The 22,314-nt window shown below is 40.2% G+C and overlaps 1 protein-coding gene across 6 annotated transcripts in view; it reads left to right on the forward strand.

The window, feature by feature from the left end:
* The window catches only part of DACH2 (dachshund family transcription factor 2), a 272,249-nt gene extending 250,352 nt beyond the window's left edge, over positions 1–21,897 (forward strand). Inside the window, exons 8-12 of one of the 6 annotated variants that reach the window (XM_054075822.1) lie at positions 4,996–5,141; positions 5,660–5,807; positions 9,267–9,386; positions 12,426–12,500; positions 20,818–21,897. In XM_054075822.1, coding sequence (XP_053931797.1) covers positions 4,996–5,141; positions 5,660–5,807; positions 9,267–9,386; positions 12,426–12,500; positions 20,818–20,855 — 527 coding nt within the window. In that variant the 3' untranslated portion in view covers positions 20,856–21,897. Of the gene's footprint in view, positions 1–4,995; positions 5,142–5,659; positions 5,808–9,266; positions 9,411–12,425; positions 12,501–20,817 lie in introns of all 6 variants that reach the window. The other 5 variants (XM_054075818.1, XM_054075821.1, XM_054075817.1 and 2 more) reach the window with 5 other exon arrangements.
* Positions 21,898–22,314: the final 417 nt, after the last annotated feature.

Below are 22,314 nucleotides of genomic sequence, written 5' to 3' on the forward strand. Positions count from 1 at the left end.
CCCGCTGAAAATAACGAAAGGGTTTTATTAAACACTTCTTCAGGACCAAATCACTGATTTCGGAGGGCGTGGGTGAGAACCCGCCAGGACATGGACACTGGGAAATGGAGCAGGGCTGATGTTACTGTTTCGTGATAGATTCCAAAAGCTTTTAAGGCAGCCTGGAAATGTGTATATAACGATGAGATACTCTTTTTGAAGTGAGGTTTCTTTATGGCAAAGCTCAGTAGTGAAAAATGCCCGTGTGCTATCAAGTTGTATCAATCGTTTGAAAATGAAATAAAGTTTGATTTAAAGCTAGTGCACCGGATTAATCAGCTACTCCCCAATTGCATTCATTGACCCTCTTCATTCAGGGACTGTAATTAAGAAAAACAGCAGTGACTTTAAATTTGGCACCTGAATCGCAAGGTTAAAGCAGTAAATTTCTGCGTCTGCTTGGTGCCAGGTTAGGAAGTCTCTCTCTTCCCACTGATGAACAGGAGTGCTCGGCTCCTGGCAGAGAAGCAACGAGTGAGGGAGAAAAAGGCAGCCGGAGGATTTGCAGAGTTGTTAAGATGCTGTAGTCCCTGTCCTTGCAGACTTACAGATATATTTGAAATAAACAATGCTTCAGATTACAGGTTTTTCATACTTCACTAAAAAAAAATAGAATTCCACCAGTTTCTGGTTAATCAACACAGGAGTTGCCAAGGCTTAAAATTAAATTAAGAAGTCTCGCTTTTTTTTTGAAGACTGCTATTTGAAGTAAAAAATTAGAATTTGTGCCCTAATTCCATCAAAATACCCATGCTTGGACACAGCTGTGTGTTCTGGTTGTCGTGAAGCAGATATACAAGTGAGAGTCAAGGGACCTCTTGTCCCTACAAAGATATATTGGTCTGGATGATTATGTAAAATATTTGGATCAATAATAATATTTCCAAAACAAATGTATCCTCTTATTTTCAGAGGCGAGTAGCACGTGAAACTCAGCTGGTGTTGCAGGTGTTCTCTTTTATTTTATCAAAGGTCAGAAAGGTGTCTAGGCTGTTCTTTTGTAACTATGGACCATTGAATATAATCCCCATCACTCAAATATGAAGCTCAAAGAATTGTAATTGTGATAAACCGTTTTAGTCCTCGGCTTTCTGAATTGTATGCCACGAGGCAGGGAAAAGGAGTGGAGTGACCCAGCTGCCATCTATGTTGAAGACAGTCTTCCTAATGCTGGCTGAAGGCTTTCTGAGATCAAATGTCTGTGTTAGTAACTAACAGGTTAATAATTATAACTCCTGTATAAATAGTTACTCTCTTCTCCATATGCCACGTATTTATTTCATGCACGAGTTATATTCTGTAAGCTGTTTGAAATAAATAATGCTTACGCAGCTCCAGGTAGATGAAATTTCGAAGCGCACGTGAAGAAGTCGCTTGGTGGTCTAAGTAAGTGTTGGGCAATCTGTAAGTCATAACTTTGGTATTTCTACTTTGTTTTGAGGGGGATGTGACATGTCAGGTGCATCAGGTACGTGAATGATGGGTATAAAAACACGCCTTCTGAAAGAATAGAAAGCAGCTGGCAAATAAAATTGCCTGTTGGTTTGGGCCATGCGCTGTCATGCAGGGAGCAATCTGCGTTACTCGTGTTCCCAGTGCTGCGTTTAGTCTGTAGGTTGATGCTTCATTTTCCAATCCCTATTTCTGCACCTTAGTCAGAGGACAGCAGATGAAACACTCTAGTATACTGAATTAAGAACAAGAAACATTCTAGCAGATTTCTATATGCTTTCTCAGGATAATATTCAATTCACTGTTAGCGTTTACAGCGTCTTTCTTTTCTCTGCAATATACTTTTTGCTTTTGTCTATTCATCTAGATGCCAGCTAGAAATTAAAATAAAAAGACTGCACTCTAAATGGATTCCTGAATGCTATTATAAAGCATGGCAGGTTTAACAAACAAGCTTGATAAAAGTAGTTCGCACTTTGCTTCAATAAACAGAGAGGTTGTTTGTGTCCTTGGTTAGATTGTAGTTGTCCTAGCTGTATTTCTTGCTTATTCAGTTGTACTCTGCGTGTGAGTGCAGCTTTTAGCATTTATATTTTTAGTGTTCTTTAAAATCAAAATGCTGAAACCAACATTTTTTTTTCTATTAAAGAGATGCATTTGATGCAATCCACAAAAACTGCTTCCAACACATGCCATTTTTAATTGCTTTACCAATTACAATTTCTCCAGCCTAGCTAATAAATTTATGCCTAACTGTGCACTTATTCAGAATATGGGCAAGATGTAGACACCGTTCAGATGTGAAGACCTATTACAAGATTGAAATAGATTTCTAATGCATTTATCATTCATCTTTGCAGAGTGTGATTTCAATCAGAAAAAAAAAAAAGATGAATGGTTTGACAGTTTCTACCCATATACGCTAAAACGTAATGTGCTGCTTCTAGTTTTCAGCTATTACAGACTTTAACATGCAATGTGACCTTGGTCTGCAAAGCATGTTTGGTTAGCACAAAAACTTAATCATAAGAAGTCATAAGTAGAATCCTTCTTCTTTACTGCCCTTTTTCTGGGACTTGGAAATTTATTGCTTCTGGGACAGGTAGGATATGAACAATGGGCCAAATAGAGTCCAGGGTTATCTCATCTGTGTGAAAACTGCTGCTGAAAATCGATGTGACCTCTGCTACACTGTCATCCCAATTCCCACCCTCTGCGTCCTATTTGTCTTTTGGTAGAAGCTTAGATCTGTGTGCTGTCTCTATGTGTCTCTCTTGGGCCAGATTATCAAAATGAATCATTGCCTGCATACCTCTTATATTTCTATTTATTTTCCTGGTGTTGACTAGGTCTGATGAAATATGATTCTTTTTGCATTTGATCCTCACTGCAGCAAGCAGCACCTAATTTAGCTGTATCTATCTCTTTAAAGAAGAGTAATACTATTTTGAAACTTCAATCTGCTGTACGGTAACATTACAAACCATAGACCATGCACCTGTCTTCACAGTCAATAGTAATTTTCCTTTCAGCCAATTTAATGTTATTACTTTCATCTCCAAAAAGGAGGATTTCTAGAGATTTTAAAGCAGCTTTAATTTTGTTATGCATGCTTCACGTACGACTTTCTTTTTCAAATGCCACTTCTGTTTAGCCTGTGGTGACTCCGTGGTGTGGTGGGTGTTATTTCTGGGGAGCATCACACGCAACAACTATTCAGTTTGTTTTAAAAACTCTGACACTGATAGAAGATATTTAAATATGAGAAATGGCCTATCAGCATCAGCACGAGCTCTGTGATCCGAGTATGGTACCAGAGTTGGTTGGTTGTTTTTTTTCGAACGGATCATTTAAATTTCATGAGCAGAGCTTTATAATGAGAGCTACGAAGGTGCGTAGAGGTTACTGGCTTTGGTTGTTATTAGTCTGGAAGAATTGTTATGAATGTGAGCCTATACAGTGAAAACAAAACATTCCCTAAACAGAGATTTCAACGAATATTTGAGAGCTGTTAATGCTCCTGGCTCGCTCTCGGTTGGTCGCTGCTCAGCAGAGGGTCCTGGCGTTGGTTAAGCAGATAATGGTGCTGCTGCGGAGACATCAGGGTTTAATTCACTGCTGGCAGACTCTTTCTGAGGTTTGTTTTTAATAAGAGAGGTGGGAGAAGGAGCCTTTTGAATATGGTACGGTCTAATTGTAAATCCTGCCTTTAATATGACCGAGACACTTGACAAATGAAACTATCAGGACTGGCTGTGCAGTTGCCCTTAGAAAACACATGCATCATGAACTTACGGTCAATACATCAGTCGTGAGCTTTACTAGAAAGCAGTTGCTGAGAAGAGGTTCTTCATGATTTCTGCAAGTGCAGGAACATAATATATAGAGGGACTGGATTTCCCTGGAATATTATACAGAAGTATTCTTTTAACATTTCATAGTAAAAGAAATGTGCAGCATTTGGCTTTAAAGGCTGACGGCAGATTTTAATTTTGTGCTTTTCAGCAATAAAGTTGTTTAAAATGAATATGTAGGGAAGAAGTACTCCTAGGGGTCTGAGAGGAGGCACATGTACCTATCCTAAAATATATTTCAATTATGCTATGAAAAACTGTACGTTCATTTTTGATCGTACTGATTAAACACAATTTAAAGGAATTTTGAGAAATAATTAACCAATGTTGTTTTTCTCTTTGCGGATTCACATTTCTGCTGTTTGTGCACAGCTTGATCTGTAACGTGATCTGTTTGAAACAGCGAGTGAAGGGGAGGCTGCCAGGTCCCGGTTCCACAGTCGGTGAGGGATGCATCAGTCCGGTTCTGTGCAGCGAAGGGCAGGAGCCAGACCCTGTCTGGAGCTCCTCCGGCCGCTCCCAGGGCCCCGACACCCCAATCTTGCTGTACCTCCGGCAGGGATAAGTCAGCAGAGCATTTTGGGCTGCTGGCTGGCACTGGAAGGGCTGACATAGCAGGGTACTTGTTAAGAAAACCTGCGCTGACACTTTACTGACACCGTGGAGCTGATGGTAGCTGAGCAGGAGGGGATGACTCAGTGGAGATTATTTACTGCTGAGTATGGGAAGAGAACGTTAAAGGAGTAGAGAGATGTGATACATTTCTTGATTGGAATTTTGTCAAGGTTATAGCAACAAAAAATGCACATCACTGAGCGGCAAACATGACAGAATGAAGAAAGGTCATCCAGGTTTAATGAACTGCGTAATGCTGTTATGATACTGTAGTATAAGTCTGTGGAATTTGAGATATAATACTCTTTACTCTGTTACAGTTGTGTTATGGTCTTCAGTGTATTTATTATTGTTCTGTACTGTTCTGCAAACTAACCTTAGCGACAACAACAGCTGCCCAAAGACTGAAACAGTGTCAGCTTTATTAATGGGCTTGTGTTTTGACTTCCAGGTAAACAGGATGCTAATTTCTAGAAACTAAATGTACCTATGTTTTGAATGCTTTCTGATGTTTCTTTTAAACCTGTCTTTACAGAAGAGGTCCAAATTGCCATTCCAATAATGAAACCAACCTTAGATAAAGTCCAACTGGCTGGACAGGCCTTGCCTCCTGGATTTCCAGCACCGTTTCTTTTTGCTGATGGTCTTTCATCGGTAGAAACATTATTAACCAACATTCAGGTAAATCATTCTCTGTTGGACCAGGCTATGCCATGATAGAAAATGTGCTGCTTTCAATCTCTTTAAGAAGTTTCAGAAACTATTTTGTATCTGCAATTCTAATTTCTTTTATTAAATCTAATGCTTAGGCTTCCACTATCTGGCATTATTGATCATGAAAGGGTTTCATACATTGTCTGTTTGACTTAGTAGTTGGCAATAATGGTCATATTAAAATTCACCAGTCTCATTATTCCACCTTTCCTTCTCCCTGCAGCTGACCAAGGTCAGCAACGATACGGCACTTTACTTGTAAAAAAACACATCCGTAGGATGGATTAGCAGAAGCTCTACTGAATGATTCCGTGCCACAAAATTGCTCATCTGTAATGTTGAGCTACATCAAATGCCCGGTTGCCTACTAGGTCTATATGTCCCTGCTTTTAATGTTTCTCTTTTCCTCAAGAAACAAATGGGTTAATTTTGTCACTGCTGAAACAAAATGGTGTTTTCAGATCTTACATTTGTGTGTGTTTTAGGGCCTACTGAAAGTGGCTGTGGACAACGCCAGAGTCCAGGAAAAGCAGATACAGCAGGAAAAGAAAGAGTTAAAGATGGAGCTTTGTAGAGAGAGAGAACTGAGAGAGAGCTTGGAAAGGCAACTCACAGCTGAGCTGCAAAGCAGAGGTGAGTGAATGAAAAATGGAGTTTAGATATCTATCAAATGTATAACCCTTTGGCATTTCCAGCTGGAGCTACTGGGGACTCGGAGTTAACTGACATTCATACTTCAGCGTAATGCAGGGGTGGACTAGCACTGGTAATGAAAGATTTAAATTTAATAAAACCAGAATGAAGCACACTTTTCTGTAAGCATTCAGAACAGTGACTGAAGGATTAGTTCCTGGAGGGTAACTGGCTGCAAGGCGTTTTGGCTGGTTCTGTGGAGGAAAGCTGGTTTGGTTTCATGGCTTCCACGTGTATTATTACCCCTCCGCCTCTGTATTCCCAGCCCGATTCCTTCATTTGACAGCTTTAATTTCTTTTGTTTTCTGCTGCTATCCTCCAAGCGCTGAGGATCAGTCATACTGTGAGGAAGATAATATTGGGTATTTAGGTGATTTGGGTATTTAGGTGATTATCTTTCGTTACTTTACTATTATGTAGCCCACATTTCCATAGCTTAGGTGCTGGTCGGCTAGTTTTGCTTCTAGAACACTTCAGTGCAAGAAAATAGGGGGAACTACAAGAAGTTGCCTACCCAAGCACAAGATCTGAAGCAAATAACCCTAGGTAATTTTTTTTTCCATCAGAAGAGTGAGATACAATAGCGCTCCCCATATGGGACCTTCTAAGATAAAACCATGACTATTGAGAAGCTTTTGATAGTAATGGGCAATTAAATTGGTAAATCTGAATTTTTCGCTGTGATATTGCAAAGAAGACAGTATTCTTTTTAAAATTCAAATCTGCATCTAAAGGAGAGGAATAACGCTTTATGTGCCAAAAGCTACTTCTAGACTACATCCATGAAATCAGAAAGATAAAACAAGATAAGGCCAAAAATGTAGGTGCCAAGCAGTAGCTCCTGAGCATTCTGAATTGAAATGAAGGGTGCAGAGCAGAGCTGTCTGCAGCGCCGAGTCTTGGTAAGGGGCAGCAGGGAAGGGCACTTACAAATTGAGTTGGGAGGGGTCAGTAAATACTCTTGGAGTTGTTAAATTACAGTGGGTGTTCAGAAGCGTTGCGTCACCTCAGCCTAACTGACTGTAGATGAGACTGCTGTATTCCTATGAAACAAAACCTATCTGCATGTAGGCAGACAGCACCTCCTCAGTCACACTAAAGTCAACAAAAACCTTGAGCCATACACAGACTTTGTTGGCTTCTGCCTCAAAAAAGAATTTCACCAATAGTCAATATCCTCAGAAATGTTTGTCCTTCAGCTCATGCACATCTTTATTATTATAGAAAGCCAGAGAAAGGCTTTTCACATGGGTTGCTCAGTTTTCCAAAGTTACGTTCTACAGGTCACATTTTGATGTTCATAATTTAGCAAGTGTCTCAGTGATTTCCCGTGTAACGGTATCCTTTCCCCCCACCCCCTGCACACGCTGCGACGGCTTGTAGAGGTGTAGAGTTCCATATGAACTGGGACATATTATGGAAGTGATCTTTGACCTCTTCCAGGCCTTACTAAAAAATGTTCTCCTGATGGTTTTGAGAAAGGATGTGGGCATCAGCCTCTGGTCCAAGCACTCTTTCTTGTACCAATCAGACGTGCCAGCTGATTTCTTAGAACAGAGTAGGTTCTGGCTGCAGGGTACGCTCAGCAGTGATGTGGTGATGGGACTGTATAGAGATCCTACCAAGCAGTTTAAACCAGGGAAGGGAGATGCAGCTCATACAAGGAGGTGGAAGAGAGGGTTCTTGCAGCACCGTTGAAAAAACAAGTGCAAGAACCCATAAAAGGTGGGTTAATCAGGATAATGAAGACAGTCTTAGCCAGCAGGAGCATGGCAAGGGTTGTGGTTGGCAAAGGCAGATATTGTAGATGTAGCTCTGGCCCAAGTAATGGTGACCTGGTGCTGGTGAAAAATAAGGTTAAATATGGGATTAAGATTCAGTGTTTGAAAACGGAAAGGCTGAAAAAGTGCATTTTATTGCTTGAATTTATATAGGTGAGGGAATACAGTCATAGCCATTGTCAGCAGTTCCTGATGAAGATATTGATCATCAGGCTACAATTAATACCCTTTTGTAGTTATAGTTTTAGCTTTATTTAAAGTTGAGTTTAAGACTGAGATTAGTCAAGAAGTCTTCTGTCTTCTGGCACATCTTATATGGCTGTGCCAATGCCCTGCGGATGGTCTTCATCAAGGTACTGTTTCTGCTTTCCATCTGTAAAAGAGAAGATGAAATGACGCTAAAGTGCATTGAGGTCTGACACAAAGCTGTACAGGAGTGCTGCATTATTGCACTCTTACCTATTTTAAGTCAAGTCCAAACACCTGGCTACTATACAGCGTTTTATAAAATGCTTCAGGACTTAGAAGTAGAAATTGCTAATGAAGACAATGTGCTTGACTGACTTACCGCTGTTAGAAGGTTGTTTTCAATCTGCTTTCTACCTGGAAGTTCCTTTTTAATTTTGCACCAAGATTCTCAACATATACACGGTGCTGCTTTGTTTCCCTCCCTTCTTTGGGTTTCCCTCTTTTTTCTTCCCACTAACGATCAGGTATGAAAGTACTCTTGTTGATCAGTACATGCCCCTTCTCTATGTGTTTGATCTTTTCTTGGAGTATGTCCTCGCTTAACCCAGCTCCTCAGTAGCCTTACACCTGCCTTCTCTCTTGGGCAGTAGTTCTTGTTATTTCAGTTCTGCTTCAAAATTAACCCAAATTCTGCTCCATTTTTCCCAAAAACCTTAGCACCTAATTCCACGCGGTTTCACTCTACGCTACTGACGCTTCAGACTCACACAGGCAGTTCGCCTCAGAAATAAATTCCATTTCCTTTTAATGTTAGAGAACATAACTAAACCCAAATCTCTGACACGTTCAAAAAGCTTCCTCCACCCAGGAGGAGTGGTTGGGGGAGACATAAGCAGTGTGTTCGGATGGTGTGTCTGGATAAAGCTCCTGGAGCAGGAGGGTGCAATGTAATTCTCAGCATTAAGGGAAAAGGTTAGAATGAAGGGTGAGAGATTTATTTAATTTTCAGGATGTACATTGCTGCTGTTGCTAGAAATTAGTTTAAGGCAGTGATCTGCTCGACCAATAGGTTCTGCAGAACTGTAGCTCGAATTCCGTCCAAATTGATGAAGTCTGTGTAATGTGAACCGGGCTGACTCTGAGACTCTTGTGTTCTGCTCAGGAGGTTTAAACTGTGAGGCTATTCCAGAGAGAGAATAAAGAATAAGATTTAAGATCTTTAACACAATCTAAAGCCCTTTTGGGTTGTTCATTGTTCCAGTACAGGATATGGCTTGGGTTTTTTTTGTTTTTATATCAGACTCATGCCAGTTGCTTTTTTCTCAAACTAGAACTGGGCCCTTGAACACTGAACGTAAACTCATTTACTGTCTCCATTATATATGAATTGTTCTTTAATAGCCTTTCTTACAATATATTTACATTTCAGCTACAATTCAGAAACGCTTGAAGAAAGAAAAGAAAGCAAAGAGAAAATTGCAGGAAGCTTTGGAGTTCGAATCAAAGAGGAGAGAACAAGTGGAACAGGCGCTTAAACAGGCCACATCAGGTGACGGTCTCAGGATGTTAAATGGTAATGTCTTAGTTGGCCTTTCACAGTTACCTTAAAGTGATGTTTAATTGAATGAAAAAAAAATAATAAGATGATGCAGAAAACAAATTCCAGAATTAAAAAAATCCTATTCTGAAATAATTAAAAATCTATTTCAGGCCATGTGCTCTGGGTCATGAATTAAAAAAATAAATAAGTCTGCAACTAGAGAAACAGACAGAGCGGTTTGCACAGACATGACAAGAAATGCTGAATATATTACCAGAGAAATCTGTTACAGTGCCAGCTAAGACAATGTGAAATTTGGTTCCTATAAGGTTCTCTGAACTCTTCTCTCCCAGCAGATTCATTTTTAGAGCTGCTGAGCTTCATTTCAAAAGCTGTTTGGCTGAAGTTTGCTCAGCCTCAGGACCTATTAGGTTTGTTAAATATGTATCAGATTCCAGAGCTGACTTAAGGTTTTGAGTACTTCCAAATATTCTTGTGAAACAAAAGCAAATCAGTTAATGATGTCCTAAAAAACCAGTTGAATTGTGGGAGGATTTGCATCCCCTGCTTAATAGGGTCCTGGCCAAAGTGTAGAGCTTTGGTTTGAATCTTAAAGACTGGACTGCACTGAGCTTTAATTCCTTTCAGGTTGTGTCATTAAGGTTTAGTCTGTGGGTCCCGACCCCAAAGTCACTGCAGCGGCTCATGAATCAGAGTTACATTCCGTCTGTGCTGTGTGTGTCGTGTGGCCTTTACATTAACTTTGTGCTGCCCGCTGCGGGCACTGGCAGCAACTGAGCCGTAAGAGCAGCAGCAGACTGCAGAATCTGCCCGAGCCGCTGAGGGAAAGGCATGAGTTTAGCTTGTCTTGAGTTCTCAGCTGCGAGGGCTACCCAAACTGTTTTTTAAAGTTAGGGCAAGGCTGTCTGCGTGAACTGCCATCACAGCTCTCTGCAGCAGACTGCGAGTTGTGATTTATCTGGAGCACCTAAGAGATATAAACTCTCTAAGTACGAGAGCAACATCTTTCAGAGGCGTTCTCATCTGCTGGTTTTATAGTCCAGCATATCACTGTAACCAGGAACTGGACGGCTTTTCAGACGTGCTGACAGTGAGTGGTGGTGATTCAGGTCTGGATATACGGCTCACACTGTGATGAGGGACAGTGACCCAACGGAGAGTGGGTGGACAGAGACAGCAGAAAACTTTTCCACCATCTCGCATGCATCAGAAAAATGCCCAGGTCAGACAGACAGAGCCGGCACTTTGCGATGAATGTCAGAAAACACCTAAAATCCCCCTGCTCTCAGGTCATCCCGCCAGATTCTGCCATCGCTGGTGCTTGCACGGCAGTTAGGAGTACTCAGCAGTTCTGGAAACCACAAATTAAAGGGTACCAACATGCCAGCAATGTGATTAACAGATCTTTACATCTGCTGCTGTGGGCCTGGCTGCTAACGTTTTGATTTGCAGGCACACTCAGGTAGTCATATATATGTTAGTGCCTGCAAGAAGCTGATATTTACATGCTAATCTGATTGCACATGCAAATCAGGTAGCTCATTAGCATCTTAATCCACAATTTAATTGCAGGTACAGTTTTATGACAACAAAATGTGAAGGGCTATTCTGAATATTTTTAATTTAACTCTGACGGTCTGTCTCATTTAACAGATGCTGTTATTAGTTAAAGATGACTTTGTCATTTTACAGATATACAATGTGTACTCTAAAAGGTTTGAAAAGAAAGAACCTTTTTAGATCAGTGTATCCGTGCCCTCAGCTTTCCTTCAAAAGAGGAATCTGCTTTTACATGGGGTTTCTCCTATTCAACCACCTGTAATTTTGTAAGAAAAAGCTGTATACATGAAAATACTATTTATGTGCTGATACATATTTGTAGGACTCTATATGCGTGCATCATACACATTAATACACATAAATACATGTATATTACTAACCTCTACTTGTAATGCTCTCACGCATGGCTGTACTTGAGTGGGTTGCCCTGCTTTGACACAGAGTTTGGTCAGGCTGTAAGGTGACCAGCAAAATGTCACCTTTGCGATAGCTACTGACTGCAGCTGAAGTGGCTGAGAAACAACAGTACAGTTATTCGCTGTTGGAGAAAGTCCAGAACAGGGTTCTCCACCAAAAAAAACCCCCTTCAATTCTGTATACACAGCTCCCTTTCAGGTGTGGGTTTTTTTCCTGCTGTAATTTCTAAGTGCTGTATTATAAGGGAAGCAGATGTTTCTCCAGGATTCGAGGTGCCATGGATTCAAATCACATACCCTTCATGCTAATCCTTGTTGGCACAAGGTGGATAATGGCATCTGTTATCACACCACCCTGGGGTGTTTGAGCCCCCACCCCGGAGGACTGTGCGTACAGAGGTATTATCAATATGAGATTAAATAGTTCAAAAGTGCGTAGCATTACGAGACTCTCAACATGGAAAAAAAAGAGCACAACCCATTTTTGGAAAGTTCTTTTCAGAAATCTGGGAATCTTTCATGTAATACCACATGTGGTTTCGTTGAGGTGATAATGCGTGCGCACAACATTCCGAGAAGAGTCTTTTAAATGCAGTTTAAGTCTTTATCTATAACACACAAAGGGATACGCACACAAACACACCTGGCACTGACTGTACTCTTTAATTCTGTGCTTTGCAGGTACCTTTGCAGGCCAGGACAGTCAGTGCAGTTTAATGTTATCTCAGTTTAATTTGGACTTTTATTTTTTTATATGTATGTCAGATGCCCTCATTTTCCAAGAACATTTTACAGATATATTAATATCATGTGTTGGTTCTTATCTGATCGTCAGACAAATGTGAAGCACGTTAAAAATAATTCACAGCGAGACCAGTAATGTTTGCACAGTTTGGAAACAATTTACTGCTGAAAATTCTATGAAGACCAAATGTTTTATGCAAGACCTTGTAACTTGGAGATCACCCTAGTTTGCTATAAATATTTTTCTAAAGATGCATGAGAGAAGGACAAAGGGTAATGCATTAATCTTCTGTGTCATGTCTTTCAGATGCTGGAATCCCAGATATGGAAATAGAACACAACGGAACCCAACATGACAGTGCAGCAATGCAAGGTGCAGTAGGTACCACACACTTGTTTATCACGAGCCACGTTACAAATTAAATGAAAAGCAGAATAATTTTTTACTCTGTTTTTCCTTCTTTAAGATAATGTAAATGACACAACTTCATTTTAATTTTCTGTTCAGTACAGAAAACCTTTGTAAGATCAGTACTTTACAAGAACCAAAATTAAATTTATTGAAACAGAGATGTGCACAACTCCTGTTTAGTGATCAGATACATGCACTTAGATCAAATGTGGGTTTACAGATGATTTATCTTTTTTAAATGCTTTACCTCTGATTTTTCCCTCCTGATCTTGATTAGATAAACTGTAGATGTAAAGGAAAGTGATGTTTGTGTTCTGAGCAATTAGTCAGTGCTCAGTTTTCCTCACTGTCCGGTGACTGTAAATACAAAATGCGCACTTATTGTTTCAGTGCTTCCCAAAGAGTAATAAACGCATTCGGCGTAGAGGCTGGTAAGGTGAGGGAGTTGTGCAGTTGTCACTTAGGGGACTGCGAGGTACAGAGATCTTGAGGGTGATTTCCATTGCTATTGGCAGCCTGGAGATGTGCACAGAGTCCATGGTCTCCTATGATAAAACTTGGTCTGAGCAATTTGAAGATAGAAATTCTCTGACTTTAGACAAATCCTATTTTGTAGTTGGGTTTTCTGTAAACCTGGCCGCCTTCTGCCTTGAGCCGTGTGCCACATTCACCGCACACCATTCTGTCTGCGCTGACCACTATAGCAGTCAGGAGACAGCTGCCTGTTTCGCTGTAACTGCTGCTGCTTAGAGCACTTTTTCCACTCTTTCTACTGAATCGTGTGTGTGAAATACAACTTGTGTCGCAGTAACTGCCCAGAGGCAGGACTGCAGCCCAGTTACAGGGACAGACGGAACTTCTAGCACTTCCCAACTGTTGAAGGTGTGACTTTGCACACTTCTGGTTTGCATCTGCCAGCCATCTGCCATCTGTACAGGAAGGGTTTCAAATATTTTTAGTGCTGTCTCTTTTTGTGATTTTAGGTTCATATCCTATGCATTGCAAAGAAGGAGAACCAGAGCTCTACTGCAATGCCTTTCTGTACATATAATATGTGTCTGTATATCCATGTATGCATATGATTAGAGTTGTGCTCTAAATATTGCAATTTGAAAATCATTGCTGCTCAAAATAGTCAAAATATTAGCTAAGAAGTTGGGACTCGTGTATTTAAATGTGACAAGCAAAATATTCCTAGCATTTATGGTCTGTTTATGATGCCTGCTGAGATGGGTGCTGAAGTTCTTCTAAAAGATTCTGAGAGTCATTGTTGCATCTGGACAGAATCTAGCAAAGAAAGGAAGTTAATGCATTTTCCAGTTGAAGGAAAAAAAAATTACACATAAAATGTGTCTTCTTATCAAAAATTATTGTAAATAACTAGAGAAAATGATGCATAGCCACTACCAACAACTGTTTACTCACTAGAAGGAAATTATAGACCTTTCTTATACTTCCTGTAGTCTATTGACATACAAGAGAACCTCGTGGTTTTCATTTCAGGTTGGTCTTTTGGTGGTATTTGGTTTTGTTTGGTTGGATTTTTATGGCCTTTTTTAAAAATCTGATCCCAACTACATCATTCTTTAGTTATAACAGGCTTTGGATCATAAATTTCTTGTTCAGGTTAAAAACCTGAACAAAGGGAGAACTGGGTATCAACCATGTTTGGTATCGCTGAGCGTGGTGCCCCTCTGTGAAAGCAGAACCTGACCTGTGCAGTAGGAGTTGTAAACCTGTCCTGTTCTCAGCAGCAAAGCCTCTCTTGTCTTCACCGCATGATGAATGGCAGCGCTGACTTCTTCAGCAGCTTGGGTGTAGCAATCCCGTTCATATGCAAAGGTGTGATGAGTTCAGCCAGTTCTTTCACCAAGCACTCAGAGCTGTTATAAAGGTTTCTGAAGAGCTCACTACAGAGCTGGTTCAGATTTCAAAGTGTTTCTGTCCTGTAGCACCATCTCCTTCGTTTTTATTCTCTTTTCCTTTGATTACAGTTTTTGTGCTTGACAGCTACTCCTGCACTGCTGCCTTTAACAATTTAAAGCGCGTTCCCTCCTTGCCCCCTTCATTTGCTGGCTTTGTTTTTTCGGCCCTGGGAGGAGAAAGGGTCAAAACACATGTCCCTAACACAAAGCTGTTTCCAAGCTTCCAAAATCTCTCTCTATTGCACAGAAAAAAGCATTAAGATCAATGCAGACCTTTCTTTTCCTGTGGTCAATAGCTCTGCTGGACAGAAATCTATCACTCACACAGTGCTTCCCTTTGAAATTCAATTGGTTTCACTGCCAGTGTCTCCTTAAGATGGTTTAAAGGAAAACTACAAAATACTGCAGAGCCGTCTTTCTCAGTGATTAAGCCGTATCATATTTTATGCTCGTTTCTTAAAATTATTTTATTAACACAAGCTGTTCATATATCGGGATTCTGATCTGCATTATAAATCTTCCCCATTTAGTTGACTCATTTTCTCTATGCTTTGTGTATTAATTGAACGGAAATTCTGTGCAGATGAGACTTAAAACTTTTCTCAACTTTACCGTCTCATGGCTCCATCCTCAATATACCTGATCTTCTACTCCAGCATCGCTTGGTCTGAGAGCAGCTGTTTAGCTGACAAAACAGAGCTGTGGTCGTGAAGGTCCCTGCGTAGCCGAGTGGTGCAGGAGAGGGTGATGCCTGCACGCTGATACCCTTCTGGTCTCGCTTCCGTACCTCAGTTGTGGACCAGCACGATGGTGCATCAACCGTTTTATCAACCGATCTCCGTTTCACATAAAATAAACATACTGGGTGTCATTAAGTGCACCTTCAGATCAATGATTTTTGCAAATGACATTCAAGTACCATTCAAGAAGTGCATTTTTGCTGATAAAAGCAAATTAAATTAGCACAACTACAAGTGTGCTGATAAAAACTAAAACCAAACAGCAGCACCATTAGCTAACAAAGTAATATTTTCTCTTTACTGCTTTCTGCCATTTAGTTATTATCCTATTGGAAATCTAATTATAATCCTTTTACTCCCTAGTCAAACTTCACAGTTTTTGCAAGCTTAGCACTGACAAGTGATTTCATTACATTTGATTGCCCGCGCCCAGATTGACTTAACTTCACTCCGAGACCTAAAAGCCCTCTCAGTTTCTCAGATTCCCTGTTTGCACATTACAGCAACAGCTCCTTTAATTAATTAGCATGAACAGCAGTAACATGAACTGCTGAACAGAAAATAACATCATTTTATGATAGCAGGGAGACTTCTCCTTTTGCATGTTTATACCTTAGTTAACTTTTGTATTACTATATTTCATTGTTAGTGGATATTGGAACAATCAGCAAAGCAATGTTATCTTAAAATTTTAAAAAATAGATGTTACAATAATACTTGATGATAACAATATACAAAATATAAAAGACTGAATTTCAGGAAGGAGGCAGCCGTGCAGGCAGACGGACTTCCCTGAGCTGAAAACAAGCTGCTGAGGAAATGTGGTTCCTTGCACCTGCAACAGGAGGGTGAGCCAGGGCGGCTCCTGCTGCCTTTGGCTGTGAAATAGCCTGGCAGAGATTTAGCACAAAAACTCTCAGTAACCACGAATAACTTAGTTTTATCTGTTTGCCAAAGATGGAGGACCGCTGAAATTTGGAATGTCTTTGGGGTTTTATTATTTAGAAAACTGGGCTGTATTTTCTCAATATTTTAATGGAACCACTTTCCAATGCAGCCTACCGTAAAAAGGCGCAAGGGGGGGGGGCAGAAAAGAGGGGGGAAGTGTTTTTTATGAGGTTTAACAACTTTGTTATTCTATCAAATTATACTTCTGAATGCTGTGAGCTGCTGAAACCAGCCACGGTAAGGAATTTCACAGTACTCTGCAATGGAAAGAGACAAATTCAGCACCCTGGAAATTACAGCACTGCAAAAAATGTCCAAGCACTTGTTCTATGTAAGAAAAGACCAGAACCTTGTGACGAGAAACTCTCCAGATTAAACCAAACAGAGGCCTGATATTTTCCTTGCGAGCAAGTTCTTCACTATCATCTTCTTCGTTTGAGTCTGAGGCCTTTTCTTCCCCTCCTTGCCCGAGCCATGCTCTGTCCCCTTGCATGTCCTCCATGGATGCTCTGCATCATTAAACCTCTTGCAGGGGTTCTAGAACTCCTCTTTCAAAGTTTGTGTGCAGTTACCAGACTGTCACATCCACGCAGGCAGCGTCCAAGTGCTGCTGAGAGCCGTCTCATTACCTGCTAAGCAAGCGAAGGGCCCTCCTTAATAACCAGCCGTGAGATGACGGCGCTGATGGGCTACATGGCTTGCCTGATGGTGGCACAAATGCAGGACTTCAGAAATAGCAGTATCACTGATTTATTTAATTTATTCAATAATTCAGTGCCAGTAGGCTTGAATAGTTCCTAAACAGGAACCACTATGTTATCTTCATGTCTACTCAAACCGACTGTGGCAGTCCAGCATCTGCAGTTTGTATTCTGTGAACGTATTTTTGTTGTTGTTACATGTGTTACTTGTAGACGTGGCACTTTGGGATATGGTTTAGTACGCACCATGGTGTTGGGCTGATGATTGGACTTGCTCTTAGAGGTCTTTTCCTGGACCTCTACACATTTGAAATCCTACTTTCTGCACCAGTTTGTAGGTCTGGATGGATGTGGAAATATTTGACAGAGTTGACTGAGTAAGGCCAAAACCCCAAGTACAGCACCCCAAGAGAGGGCAACATTGTGCAAAGCCTCTTTGAGCGCACAGGGCTGGCACACAGCTGCTTGCTTCCCTCTTACTGCTCTTCTGGACACAGATACAGCCGCGTTTTGACTCTACCTGACCTTTATTTTAGCAGCTCCTCTTCCATCCACAGTGGCAAAGTGTGGTTTTCAGTTTATTATTTCATCTCTGCTGCCCATAGTCTCTGCAATACATAGTGTTGGGGTTTATGGTTTAGATTGTATGAATAACTTACTTACAGTTACAGACAGAACAGATGTATCCTTGTTTTCTCATTATATAGCAGATCCCAAATTCCTTTCTCCTCCAGTTTACCATGCGCAAAAGCTACCGGAACAATCCTGTAGCTGTGTCGGTGAATCGCCGCTCGCGGCTGCGTCGTGTTGCTCCCCCTCCTCGCCTGGCTTTGCAGATCAGCGTCGCTGGGGTGCACGTCTTCATGCAGGTTGTGAGGGTACACATGGAACTTTGTTTTAAAGTCCTTCAGTGGAAATGCACACTTAAACCAAAGGTATTACAAACAAAGCCTCACAAAGGATTCAGAAAAATCAGAGATGCTGAATAGACTGAAAAAAAAGAAATGAATTAAAAAAGTGAATAAATATGCAAACGATAATTATTGCTTTTGGATTCATCCTTTATACACACATTAAAACCTTGAAAGAGAAAGATGAACAATGATGTTGTTGCTAAAAGAGAGTGCGAGACATGAATGTGTACCCTGCACTAACAACTCGGGGGAGACAACAGCATCCTGAGGGAAAATTACAATTATTAATGGAGGCTGTGGCTCACTGAGAAACTGTGAGATCTGTACTTGTGTTATACACTGAAAAAAGGAAAAGAAATCCTTTCTAAATGTCTTGCTTATTAAGTCAGTCATGCATTTCACTGTAGGTTGTAAAGCAGTATAACATGCACAGGGGGCTCATAAGCATATTTTAGTGTTAGGGAATATCATTTATACAGTTTTTATATTGTCAATATTACCCCTAGAGAATGAGATTAGGCTTTAAACTACTGTAAATCTACGCTTTTGCTCACCTTTGTATAATTTCATTTTTTAATAGAATGAAGCCCACATAAATGAATATTTGATTAAGGGATAAACCTAATAAAAGAATACATTTATTGCACACAGATTTATTCAAATCTTTGCTATATTATACAGTAAAATGCTATAAAATGGTATGTGGCTTGCAGTCATCTACACTGAGGAGATGGCAAATGTTCTTCAAAACCAGGAATTTGATATCACATTGTCTTTCCTGTCTTAAATGGTAGCACAGGAGCTCCTAACACTTTAATTCCTCGTAGACGCATGATATATGACCTTGTTAATACCACGGAGTTAAGGTTATTGTATAGCAACTAAAAAGTATTTTAATTTCTGGAGAGTAATTGAGAGCTTTATAAAAAAAAAAGGAAGTATTTAAGTGTGCATTTTCTGTCTACTGATCAATAACATCTCCTGAATGGCTGCACTTGAGCTTTGGCATTAGCTTTCTCTCTTGCAGGTACTCCAGGTACCTCCATTGAACTTCCCTTGAGAACTAAAAGGAATAGGAAGGAAAAAATGAAACCTACTTCAAAGTCAGTCCATCAGCCCGCAGTACCCTCAGCGACCACCCCTTACCTTAGTTGGGAAAACAGTTTTTAAAATACAAAAAAAATATCAAGAGTTTAAGAAAAAATTGTTACTATTCCTCATCCCAACTCCCCAAGCACATCTGTAAATCTCACCCAAAAGAAGAAACCTCTGTAACGTGAAGAAACCTCTGTAATGTGTCCCTCGGAGCGCGCAGCCGTGCCGGTGTTGGGTGCTGGAGGTGTGCACTGCTCTGGCTGTGTCACTGGCTCACGAGACACACACTGCAGCAGAATTCAAACCTTTTGGTCCGCCTGTAAAGACGATTCATAAGATTTTTTGAGGGCAGTCATGCTGACCTGTGGATTCCGTCACTGGCTCCCCGTTTTAGAAGAACGCTATACTCCAGGGTAGAGCAGCCACGGCCTGCAACGGGAAGAAATCCGGTGCAACTTCCTAATAGTCAAGAGGAGAGAAAGAGAAAAAAAACCAAATAAACCCCCCAATGTTGAGGATTTACATTTCTGCTTACCCCTTCCTTTGCCATTAACGTTTGTCCCACTGAGTTTAAGACCATAATTTTCGTCTGCCGAAGGCCTGAAACTGATTTTAGTCACTTCTGTGACACTTCTGGAGGTTCCCATGCTCCCAAACGTTCCTCCGGAGATGTTATGTCCCTGGCTCTTCCGATCTTTTGTCTTGTTTACATCCAAAATGCGTATTAAATCATCTCTGTTTGGAGAGTCTGAGCCTCCTTAAAACCATGAAACATTCAATTACTAATTAGCCATTTCCTGTTCCTAATGAAGTGAACATGTCGGATTTGGATTAAAATTCAGCTACCGCTCTCCTCTGTTTATGGTTCCAGATGTTTTTGTTTTATCTAGGAGGTTACTTTGACAGCTACTGCTAAATGATAAATCACTCATATTATAGCTGAAATGCATTTTGAAATTGAAATGTGGCAAACTTTGAGATTGCTCCAAGGATCAGTGTCAGTTAGCAGGTCAATACCTGTTCGTGCCTTATGAGTGTTCGGTATTGGCATATGTAAAGCAGTAATGGGATAGATGTCAGCATTATACAAAATGTTTCTCAGTATTATCATTTTGCTATCATCTTCAGGATCAGAACGTTTGCGTTTAGCTGGGCGGATTCATGATTCATTGTATAATGAATGAGAATATGGGTTCTTGTTAGCTTTAGTTTCTCTAGGCATTTTAATATATTTCTTTTCTCTGGGCAACTTCGAAGTTCCCTAATGTGAAAAATCACCGTTGATAGGTTATAACTAGGAGTATTTTTAGGAAGGAAGGAAGTGGCTTTCTACTTATTTCCCTAAATAAAGAAAAACAATTTTAAAAGAAAGGTGGTGGTTTCTAAATGAATGAACGCTTTCCCAAGGACAGATATTGATCTACTCCTATTACACTTGTTAATGCAGTTTTGTTTTAACACACTGTTCCCTAGAAGGTTTTGTGCATGCAATAATGGTCCGTTGTAATGTTTGCCTCTCGCAGAGGTGCGCAGTACAGCACAGGCTGCCCGCTGAAAACAAAGAAGGAAAATCAGTGTTCAATTAAAAAGCAAATGCCATTAAGGAAGGAAAGCCAACGCAAAGTATTTATAGCCTGTCCTCAGCAGCTGCTGGCTGGCAAGCCAGGCGGGTGGGTTTGTAGCTGGGTGCTCGCCCTGTGCCAGCGCGTTACGAGGCTCTGGGACTGGCTCGTTGGCTGCGCAACCATCACCTCCCGAGGGCTTTGAGCTCTGTCACCCAGGGCCTTTTTACAGTCTAACGCAAACTCACGTGATGAATCGTTTTGTATCACTTCAGATCGGATAGTTTGGCTTGAGGGAAAAGAAATCCACAAACAAATAAGGAAACCCACCTAAGTCACATTTGATTAAGAAATGTTTAACTGTATAATTGACTTTTTTTTCTTCTCTATTTTTCTCTCCAGAAAACAGAACATACATCAAACCTACTATTATGTACTGAAGGAAACACCTATTGTTGAAAAATGTATAATGATCACTATTTGAAGACTATATAGGTCATGACAAACGTCCCTTCCAACCTTTGATGCCTTCAGTACTGTGTGAAGACAGGATTTGTAGCATGAAACTTGAAGGACAATTTCGAGCAATTCACTGTTGCTGCATCGAAAAACTGCCGTATTGTCATTAAGAAATATTGAGACTTTTTACAAGCTTACCATACCAAACCAAGCCTGTTGCAACAGATCATTTTTAGGTCCCCAGAAATAGAAAGGAGTTTTAGTATTTTTAAGCACATACAGGAATTATTCCCCCTTCCCCCCAAAAAGGACTTTTTTTTTTTTTCTAAGGAGGTAGCTGTTACTGTATAGCAATGGCACAATGATTTTAAGCCACAAAGGTCCTCACTGGCTGTACATCATACAAGTCCAGTTTATCACTGAAACTGTTCAACATGGAGCTGTTTCGATTGTGTTTATAAATTAAGCTTTGTTTACTGAAGCAGATACTCGATATATATTACGTTTTAAAAAGAAATGTGTGTACATTTTTTAAAAGAATGATGTAAAAATTGTCCTTTCATTAGATGACCAATTCAAAGGTGTGAGCTAAACCCTAATAGCTGACGTAACATGAGGATTATAATTGATGCTTTTTTTTATGCTCAGTTCAGCTTGGCTTTTGGTCTTTTAAGATGAAAAAAATGAATATGCAGTAGAGTGTTAGATAATGGAAACTTTTAAGTATGGTTTCTCTGTTGTACCATATTAAGTTAAAGTACACATTCTTTGTTAAAAATGTTCTTGCTAAAAATACAGTATTAAAAATTTTTTTGTTTGACTTTGGAAATCTTTTAAGGTTTTTTTTTTTTGACTGTGAATTCCCATGGTTACTGTACAAACGCAAAACGATATTTTGCACTATTAAAAATACTTGAAGAAATTACTTAATAAAGAGGGTGGGTTGGTATTAAACATTTCCCTAATTATTATATGTTAGAAATTCTCAGCTTTGGAACCAAACCCTTCCTTTCTCAAAATACCTGACTGAAAGCAGGTTTGAGACAGGAAGAACCAAGTACTCACCTGTTCTCTCTCTGCTTTCATTCAGGGTCAGAGGCACAATGCTCAAGTACTTACACACTCATGTTTATGCACACATACTTTACACACACAGACCCCCTGAATTAAGCCACTGTTACATAAAACCAAAAACCCCTCAATAAATAGATCTTTTGGGACTGTATTTCCTCTGATTATGAACACTGCTATTTATCTCTGTGTACCGTTCACAATTTCATTTATTTTTATCCCTAGAATTTTTTTTCTGGTTAACAGAATTCTCTCAGCTTTGAAAATGTAGCTACAAACGATGCAGTGCAGCATAGCAGAATAGAGTCCTCGGAGGTGTCATTCCTGAAAGAAACCTTTTAGCTTCACCAGGTGTCCGTTCAACAAGAT

Source organism: Cuculus canorus, chromosome 10 (genome assembly GCF_017976375.1).
Source record: "Cuculus canorus isolate bCucCan1 chromosome 10, bCucCan1.pri, whole genome shotgun sequence".
Classification (NCBI taxonomy): Eukaryota; Metazoa; Chordata; class Aves; order Cuculiformes; family Cuculidae; genus Cuculus; species Cuculus canorus.